The sequence below is a fragment of the Mirounga angustirostris genome, unplaced genomic scaffold, assembly GCF_029215605.1.
Source record: "Mirounga angustirostris isolate CCGP_5_RB_7025 unplaced genomic scaffold, mMirAng1.0.hap1 SCAF_1, whole genome shotgun sequence".
Taxonomy (NCBI): domain Eukaryota; kingdom Metazoa; phylum Chordata; class Mammalia; order Carnivora; family Phocidae; genus Mirounga; species Mirounga angustirostris.
The window spans coordinates 199,007,692-199,017,299 of NW_026991709.1; the positions used below are offsets into that span (position 1 = coordinate 199,007,692).

The 9,608-nt window shown below is 49.3% G+C and overlaps 1 protein-coding gene across 8 annotated transcripts in view; it reads left to right on the forward strand.

Moving 5' to 3' along the window:
* The window catches only part of CDC25A (cell division cycle 25A), a 29,049-nt gene extending 19,681 nt beyond the window's left edge, over nucleotides 1-9,368 (forward strand). For 5 of the 8 annotated variants that reach the window (XM_064596629.1, XM_045862512.3, XM_054504781.2 and 2 more), the window contains 5 exons: nucleotides 2,127-2,225; nucleotides 3,695-3,757; nucleotides 3,853-3,951; nucleotides 4,993-5,123; nucleotides 7,041-7,381. In XM_064596629.1, the coding sequence (XP_064452699.1) occupies nucleotides 2,127-2,225; nucleotides 3,695-3,757; nucleotides 3,853-3,951; nucleotides 4,993-5,123; nucleotides 7,041-7,350 (702 nt within the window). In that variant the 3' untranslated portion in view covers nucleotides 7,351-7,381. The other 3 variants (XM_045862513.3, XM_054504782.2, XM_045862511.3) reach the window with 1 other exon arrangement.
* The last annotated feature ends 240 nt before the right edge of the window (nucleotides 9,369-9,608 follow it).

A 9,608-nucleotide genomic window follows, 5' to 3' on the forward strand; every position in this document is an offset into this window, starting at 1 on the left:
TGTATAATATTTCATCTCACGAACAGAGTACAGGTTATCTGTCCCATAGTTGATGTTTGGGTAGTTGTTCACAGGTTTTGGCAACTTTTTTTTTTTTTTTAAGATTTTATTTATTTATTTGTCAGAGAGAGAGAAAGATCACAAGCAGGAGGAGTGGCAGGCAGAGGGAAAAGCAGGCTCCCTGCTTAGCAGGGAGCCCGATGCAGGACTTGATCCCAGGACCCTGGGATCATGACCTGAGCTGAAGGCAGCTGCTTAACCAACTGAACCACCCAGGCGTCCCGGTTTTGGCAACTATTAATAAAGGTGCTATAAACATTCTTGTACAATTTTGTTTTGTAAACATACACTTTGATGTCTCGTGGAATTCTGGTCCTAGGCTAGTCATGTGTTTGGCTTTGGTAGACACTCCGCCAAATCGCTGTCCAGCATGGTTGTTCTTACAACAGTGTATGAGTGTCGCCCTCTGCATCCTTCCAGTATCCTTAGTGTTGTTCATCCCTTTAGTTTTAGCCGTTCTGGTGAGTGTATGGTGTCTGCGGTTTTAGTTTGTATTGCCCTAATAGTCATTTTTCTTGGTCCTGGATTTTCCTCTGTATTGCTAGTCCAAGTTATTGCCCATTTTTCTACTGGGTTATCTCTTATTTATGGGAGTACTCTATGTATTCAGAGATGAATCTTTTATTGAGAGATTGTATATCTTCCTCCTCTGGCTTGCCTTTTCTCCTAATACTGTTCTTTTGATGAACAGAATTTCTTGATTTTTTACATGTATTTCAGTTAATCAATCTTATTTATGTTTAGTGCTTTTTGTGTCCTGCTTAAGAAATCCTTACCACCCCATGACTAGCCCTTTTGACATGGCCTTACTAGTCTGGTAGCTTCCTTGCTACTATCAGAAGGCATTCCAGGTTTATCTTGTATATTTCTTGTCCCAACCTGGAGTCAATTACATCTTCAAAAAGCCCTGGTTTCTTTTCTTTTTTTTTTAAGATTTTATTTTTAATGGGGCGCCTGGGTGGCTCAGTCGTTGGGCATCTGCCTTCGGCTCAGGTCATGATCCCGGGGTCCTGGGATCGAGCCCCGCATCGGGCTCCTTGCTCAGCGGGGAGCCTGCTTCTCCCTCTCCCACTCCCCCTGCTTGTGTTCCCTCTCTCGCTGTGTCTCTCTCTGTCAAATAAATAAAATCTTTAAAAACGAAAAAAAGATTTTATGTTTAAGTAATCTCTACACTCTATATGGGGCTCGAACTCACAACCCCAAGATCTAGAGTCGCACGCTCCACTGACTGAGCCAGCCAGGCATCCTCAAGCCCTGGTTTCTTTTAGTGGAAAATAGTATTCACAGACCACAGTATTCTTTAGGAATGCTCATTGTACCTCTAGAGCTTCTCAGTGGACAGAGTTAAAAAATATTTATTTTAGACTTAGCCTTAATTTTTTTTTAAGGATTTTATTTATTTGACAGAGACATAGTGAGAGAAGGAACACAAGCAGGGGGAGTGGGAGAGGGAGAAGCAGGCTTCCCTCCAAGCAGGGAGCCCAATGTGGGGCTCTATCCCAGGACCCTGGAACCATGACCTGAGCTGAAAGCAGACACTTAACGACTGAGCCACCCAGGTGCTCCATAGACTTAGCCTTAATTTTAATTCCCCTTTTTAAAAAAGGTAGGGAGGGGTGCCTGGGTGGCTTAGTCAGTTAAGTGTCTGCCTTTGGCTCAGATCATGGTCCCAGGGCTCTGGGATCGAGCCCCACATTGGGCTCCCTGATCGGCAGAGAGCCTGCTTCTCCCTCTCCCTCTGCCTGCCGTTTTCCCTACTTGTGTGTACGCGCACACTCTCTCAAATAAATAAAATCATTTTTAAAAATTTAAAAAATTTAGAAAGGGAAGAAGAAAAATTTAGTTACAGAACATTTCAGTTAGACACTGAAATAATAGTAGACTTCTAGTCAGTGACCTACTTTCTCTTTTTCATTCTAGATTCAATCAAGTAAGAAAAAGTATTTGCTAAATGTAGACATTTACATGTCACTCTCCTCCTGAGACATGTTCTAGGTGAATGTTTTCAAAAGTCCTATTCAGAATCCTGGCCTCATTTTCTACCTTTGATTTGTGATTTGTTACAGATTCTGCATCAGTCTTTATCCCTGGCATCTTCCCCAAAGGGGACCATTGAGAACATTTTGGATAATGACCCAAGGGACCTTATAGGAGACTTCTCCAAGGTAATTCTAAACAGACGCAAGGAGAGCTGCTCTGGCTATGTGATTGGGCTTTAGGGTGTTTCCTAGAACACCCCCCCTCAGCCTTTCTCCCTCCCTGGGGTGACTCTTGCAGTGCCCCCAAGGGGACATAGTTTGAAGTTTTTAAAGATAAGGAAACAGACTCACGATCTGATGTATCTTGGTCCCTCTGGGACTGTCAGCCTTACTGGTACTGACCAGACGAAGTAGGAAGCCACCAACCAGCCGCCTCAGCTCCAGCCCAAAGGCCAGGCCCTCTGGGAACTGTGTTTCTCATTATAAAAATAGTAATGCAGTAAAGTACAAAGAAGCAAGAATAAACCTATAGCCTCACTACACGACTGTGTATTGAAAGGTTATCTTAGAAGATCCGAAGTTGACAGATTTCTCTGTTGTCCAGAGAAGCACAGCCTTTGAGGGAGAAGGCCCTCAGGGAAGTGCAGAGGAAGGTCTGCTGATGGCCTGATTACGGATTTGCCGAGTGGAGGACTTGGCTGCCTTTGGGCTGTGGTGAAACACAAGGGTGGGACAGAGAACGTGTCCATAGCAGCTCGTGTAGCCACACAGGACATGAAGGCTACTAGATCAATTTCTTAGTCGTTAGTTTAGCTAACATTTATTGAAGCACTACTGTTACGTGTTAGGGAAAGATTCCAGTATGAGACCCAGTCCTTCCCTCAAAACACTTCTCATGTGGTAAGAGCTGCCGTGCCATGGACCGCACGGGAGATGGAAGTGAAGGTCAGTGCAGTGTAAGCAGGCTGGGAGAAAAAAGGGGGGCTGTCTCAGCTAGAAGAGTGGGGAAGGTATGGGTCTGGGCCATATGTCATATTTCAGCCAGCTGAGTTTTGAAGGAATGGGGACACATAAGGAGGTTAAAAACAGGAGACAATTCTATCTGAAGGGAAGAGCGAGCAAAGACTGGGTGTGTCCTCGTTGGTGGAATCTTCCACCTGAATTGAAGCTGTTGGTTATATTTGTCATAATGACCTTGCGCATGGCCATAGGGATGGATGAGCTTTTGATTCAGCCAGTTTCCCTAATGAGTAATTGCTGATGTGCCTGTCTTTCCCCTCAAGGCCAGACCAGTTCTCATTTTTCCCATCTCCAATGCCCAACACCACGTTCCTGACAATCTGGCTACTGAGATGAAGGTTCCTGACAAGTAAGGGGAAGGAAATTACCTGAGGTTTCTGTATTTACATCTCGCTTACTAGCTAGCTATCCTTGGATAGGGTTGCCCAGCTTTACATTTGAGAATGAGGACAATATGCCTTGTTGGTGTGTGCGAAAATGAGATGACAGGATGTTAATGAAGTGCCTAGATGAGTAACCTGCCTGTACTATTAAGGTTTGGGTATAAAGCTGCCTCTTACCAGGCAGGCTAGCAGTATAAATGTTGCATTTATAGGCCTTGAGATTTGCTAAGTATCTTTTTTTTTTTTTTTAAGGGTTATCTCTTTCATACAGTTGCTGGGAAACATCAGGATTTAAAATACATCTCTCCAGAAATTGTAAGTCATCTTTTTGGATCCTGCCACCTGTGGGGTATTTGAACCTAGTTGTTTCTGGCAGCCGAAGTTGATTCTTCTGGGCTTTCTCTCCACAGATGGCGTCTGTTTTAAATGGCAAGTTTGCCAACCTCATTAAAGAATTTGTTATCATTGACTGCCGGTACCCATATGAATATGAGGGAGGCCACATCAAGGTATGTTCCTGAGGTTTGCTTGTGAGCTCTGCTGTTGTGGGAGGCGTAGGAGCGCTGACAGGATCTGTGATTTTATTTTATAACTTTTTTTTTTTTTAAGATTTTATTTATTTATTTGAGGCAGAGGGAGACGGAGACCCAGCAGACTCCCCTCTGAGCAGGGAGCCCGATGCAGGACTCTGTCCCAGGACCCTGGGATCATGACCTGAGCTGAAGGCAGACGCTTAACCAACTGAGCCACCCAGGCGCCCCATGGATGTGTGATTTTAAAAGGTGGAGGGGTGGTCAGGGCGCCTGGGTAGCATAGTTAAGCGTCCAACTCTTGATCTCAGCTCAGGTCTTGAACTCAGGGTTGTGAGTTCAAGCCCTGCATTGGGCTCCACATTGGGCATGGAGCCTACTTTAAAAAATAAATAAAAGTAAAAAGTAAAATAAAGGCGGGTGGTGACACCTGGCTGCTTACTAGCTCATATGCTGGTTATGAGAATTTTTAAAAGGGGCCTTGAGTCCTGGTGCACTGAAGAATGTTCCCTGGCCTACACTACTCCACCACATTGTACAGCAAATGCTCCCTGTCCTGTGCCTCACACCGTCACCATCAAGGGCATTTCTAGGTGGTACCCACTGATTTCCAAGCCAGGCCTGGGCACCCCGAGTCTTCTCACTAGAAGCCAGTCTCTGGTGACATATCCCAGTCTATGCCAGACTTAGTGATGCCTCTAAGTCTATAGTTGAATTAAGCTGCAGAATGGAGGGCAGGCGTGGGGACATGGTTTCCCAGGAAGAAGGTAACTGGTTGTGCCAACTTAAATCTTTTAACCCATAAAATAGTGTTGAAATACAGTAAAGGGGTACATTAAATATAACATTAGTGTTTGCCACTGTCTCGGTGGCTTTTTGAAAGTCCCGAATTCCTAAATACCCATCGTGCCCATCATGGCGTAACAGAATATGAGGTGCCCAATTAAAGATGACTCACAGAATCCTTATTGGCAAGGATGATGCACACAGGTGCCAAGAGAGTCTCTGGTGCCTCCACAGGGTGCGGTGAACTTGCACATGGAAGAGGAGGTTGAGGACTTCTTACTCAAGAAGCCCATCGTACCTACTGATGGCAAGCGCGTCATTGTCGTGTTCCACTGCGAGTTCTCTTCTGAGCGAGGCCCTCGCATGTGAGTGCTGTGTGCAGCTGGCCTCTGGGCCACGGGCCCGCGGTAACGGGGGGCATGAGGCGGGGGAGGCTCACACTCGGGGCGTACTTCAGCACACCGAGCACCCTCTCGCACCTCCCAAGTCATTTCCATACCTTAGCCTGCATACATGTAACTGTTTGCTTCTGCGAAAGTTCAAATTCATGTGTAGCAGATGTTTTCCCCAATTCTTATTTATTAAGCAGTCATTTGGTTTGATGAGCAGCTTCCTTGAGTGTGGCTTTTTATAGGCTTGACCTAGCAGTGTCTGTTGCCAAGGCTTTGGGCCTTCTCCAGCCTGGCCCTGTCTCCGACGCTACTGTGGTCTGTGCTGGGAGAACTGAGGGACAGCTGGAGAGGGGGTTGGGGGCTGGGCCAGGGTGGGCTGCAGCTCTGACAGGGGTGGGCCAAGGTAGACTTTTCATAGGCCCACAGGCCTGGATTCTTCTGCAGCCTTTTCATTTTGAACCAGTTCAAAAGTCAGGCCACATGGGGGCGCCTGGGTGGCGCAGTTGGTTAAAAGTCCAACTCTTCATTTTGGCTCAAGTCCTGTTCTCAGGGTCATGAGTTCAAGCCCTGAGTTGGGCTCCACACTCAGCCGGGAGTCTGCTTGAGATTATCTCCCTCCCTCTGCCACACCACACACACACACACAAATAAATAAATCTTTTTTTTCCTTTTTTCTTTCTTTTTTTTTTATTTGAGAGAGAGAGAGCATGCACAGGAGTGGGGAAGAGAGAGAGGGAGAAGCAAACTCCCCACTGAGCAGGGAGCCCATGCAGGGTTCAATCCCAGGACCCTGAGATCATGACCTGAGGCAAAGGCAGACGCTTAACGACTGAGCCGCCCAGATGCCCCTAAATAAGTAAATCTTAAAAAGAAAAGGCCATTTGCCTACGTGTGCTTCACCTGACTTCATTAGCAGCTGCTGTTTCGCCGCATTAGCATACACACGACTACAGCAGGGACTTGTCTCCCCACCTACCTCCCAAGGGCAGGGATTTGCCCTGCACTTGGCACAAAACCGTAATTACAGGAAGAAGTAGGATTTGAGAGAGGACTCCTGTTCCTTCACGAATGGGATTATTCATTCAGGTACAGGCACTTACTGTTGCCCCTCACATGCTAGATAGTGTTCTGGGTACTGTGGAGAACCAAAAGCCCTGCCTTCAGGGAGCTGGCATTTCCAAGTGGGCGGGAGCAGACAAATACGATAAAAAATAGGTCAGCTACTCCGTGTGTTAGAAGGTGCTCCCAGGCAGGTTGGAGGAACAGCAAGGGGGCCAGAGTGGCTGGAGTAGAGAGAGGGGGAGGGCCGCGGGGGTGGGGTACCACATTATGGGCCACTGTAAGGACTTTGGCTTTTGTACCAGGGGTTGGGAGGTCAGGAGCCACAGTGAGGTGAGGGTATTAGTAAGAGTATTCAGGATTCAGTCCAAGCAGAGGGTGCAAGTAGGCGCCCTGAGGCCTATTTAAAAGGCACAGGAAGAAAGCAGCTGGCTTACATAGGAAGTAAGGGAGGGACCCCGGCCGTGGAGGAGGCTGGGGGGCGTGCCAAGGGTGGAGACTGCATTGGAAAGCTGCCTCGGAAGCTGTCGCTCCACATGGGGTGCTGGTGGGGGCAGAGAGGACGCTGGGCAGGGGCCGGGCGGTAGGGCTGTTCAGCTCAGAGGCAGGACCGTTGGAGAGAGACCGTCTCCCTTCCACCACCTGTGAGCTCTTCCTAAAGATAACATGTGGCCAGGAATGCACAGCTCAACACTGACTGTTTGCAAGAATGACCGGGAAACTGGGAAGCTGTGTAAGGCGTGCTCGTACCGCCCCACCGCCCTCACTGTGTTGTCTCGCGTTGCTCTGTATCGGAAGAGCTCACCTTGCCGCGGCCTGCCTTCTTGACAGGTGCCGGTACGTAAGAGAGAGAGATCGGCTTGGTAACGAGTATCCCAAACTCCACTACCCTGAGTTGTATGTCCTGAAGGGCGGGTACAAGGAGTTCTTCCTGAAATGCCAGGTAAGGGGAGGTCTCTGGAGGGCACGGTGCCCCCCTCACGCAGCTCGGACGGTCCGATCTGGCTGGTGGTCATGGCTGTGTCTCATCCTGGCTCTGGGGTTCTGCCCTGCACAAAGAAGGGCCCTGGAACGTGCTGCGCTTTTGGTGCTGCTCCCCACCTTGCAAGCCCAGATGGGGGGAGCCGGCTTCCACGCGTGAGCCAGGGGCCCCTCATCTCGTCCTCTCCTGTCTGCAGTCTCACTGTGAGCCCCCCAGCTACCGGCCCATGCACCACGAGGACTTCAAAGAAGACCTGAAGAAGTTCCGCACCAAGAGCCGGACCTGGGCAGGGGAAAAGAGCAAAAGGGAGATGTACAGTCGCCTGAAGAAGCTGTGAGGGCGGCCGTACCGGACAGCAGCAGCCTGGCACTCCCTCCGTGCCTCCCCCTTCCCTCTTTGCTGCAGAGAAACTTGAGCGAAGGGGCCAGCTGCTTGCACGACGTGCGGAGAGAGGACCCAGAGCTGGTGGGCCTTCCCCTGGCTCCGCGCTCCCCGGGTTGGAGCGTCCCGCCAGCCGCACCTCCTCCGTCCCTGTAAGACGTTCTCCTTCTGCCTCGGGACTGGCCGCCAAGGCTGTCACTGCTGTCACTGGCCGCAGCACCGGTCCAAGCACAGAGTCAAGAAGTTCTGACTTCTCACCGCCCCCGCCGTCGGACAGACCACCTGGGGCCTTACTGGGCACTGTCCTCTCCTGAGGCGGGGGGTAGGAGAGTGGGAGAGAAGTAACGGAAGCAGAAATGCTGTGGTCAGATGCCAAAGACAGCCTGGGAAGGGATGGTCCTGGTGGGATAGCCCGTATCTTTAATTTATTCAACTTCATCAATCACTTTATTATTTTTTTTTTTTTAACTCCTGGAGACTTTTATTTAACTGCTTCTTTAAGTCATAATACTGCCATTCTGGGTAGGGTTTTATCATCCCAGGGACTACCTCTGCTTAAAAAAAAAAAAAAAAAGATGGGGGAGAAGAGGCAAACTTGTGTTGAGGGACAGAGCTAGGAGCTCTGTCACCCCCAGGAGGCACTGTGGTACTGGGCCCGCTGCTATTTAAAGCCAAGGACTGAGGTACTGGTAGGAGCAGGCACTGGACTCAGACTTGGCTACAGGACATAAGCTAAACCTCCCAGACCTACCTCGAAGGCCACTGAGATCGGGTTGGGGGTGGGGGGCTGACCCTGCTCTTCCTCACCCCGGTTCCCTGTGACGCTGGCTGGTATAGGAGTCCCAGTCAGGAAAGCACTTCAGGCAGCTTCCATTGGGCCGCCCCCAGGTCATTGTTGGAATGTGGTAGCGTAGGTGTCCTAGAGTAGGGGGGTCAGGGCGGGGGGGGGGGGGGCTCTTTGGGATGGGGGAGGGGAGTGTACACCGAGTGTCTTCGATTACTCTGATACTCTTGAATAGCTTTTAATTTTCTAAAAATGTCACTGTCCGAGTCAGGGAGTATCAAATCAGTGTTCGCTGGGCCACCCAAGGGTGAAGAGGGGCTGGAAGCCCTGGGCATTAGGAGAGGGCTGTGGGTGCTGGCATACAGATGGCGGTACCGAATGTGTTTCCCAGGAGGCAGCGTGGTGGATTTTGAAGGTAAAACTTTCTGAGTTTATCATGTTTGAATTTGAGGGACAGGGAGTGATGGATCATCACTAGTTGCCCCCTCATCTAACCCCGTGGAAATGGGGGTCTCAAAGGAACAGCTCCTATCCACGGAGCTGGGGCTGACTTGGTTGATTCTGGACAGGCCTCTTTGGTTCCTGCTCATCCCCACCCATAGGCACCAGCCTCCGCACCATCTTTGCTCCACTGGGGTGTAGCCAACTTTTTCTTAAACACAAGAGCCAGTCTCCCCTCTTACTTCCTTTCCTCCTCCCAAGGTAGGGAAGGAAGCAGTGGTACCGGAGATGGTTTGTTGCTGTTGTTATGGGTTCCAGTTGCATTTGGCTATAAAACAATCTTGTTAGAAAAAATCAGTGGGGAGGAGGGGAACAGGAAGAGAGAGGAAGGCCTCTTCCCCCTCTCACCACACATTGAGACACATCTCAGTTGGTCTCTAATCTCGTTTGTAGGGATTCTGTTGGTTGGATGCCTGGAAAGGGAGGTGGGATGGCCTTCAGATGGTACCAGCTTAGCTCACATTACTGACCAGCTGTTGCAGGCTCTGAAAATAAAAACAATCCTGAACCCATGCTCTCTGCCTAGTTCTTGATGGATTTGAGAATTGTGTTTCCCTTTAAAATTCTGGGACCATACTTGACTAAAACCAGAGGGGGGGCCAAATTTCCTCAAAAGGCCAAAGGGCTCCCGTGTAGCAGGCCTTCAGGGATGGCCAGAATGACCTCTAGTTACTACCCTGACTCCAAAAACTTGTCATTCAGATTGACTGGCAAGATGAAATAGGGACATCAAAAGCTTACCCAAACCAGG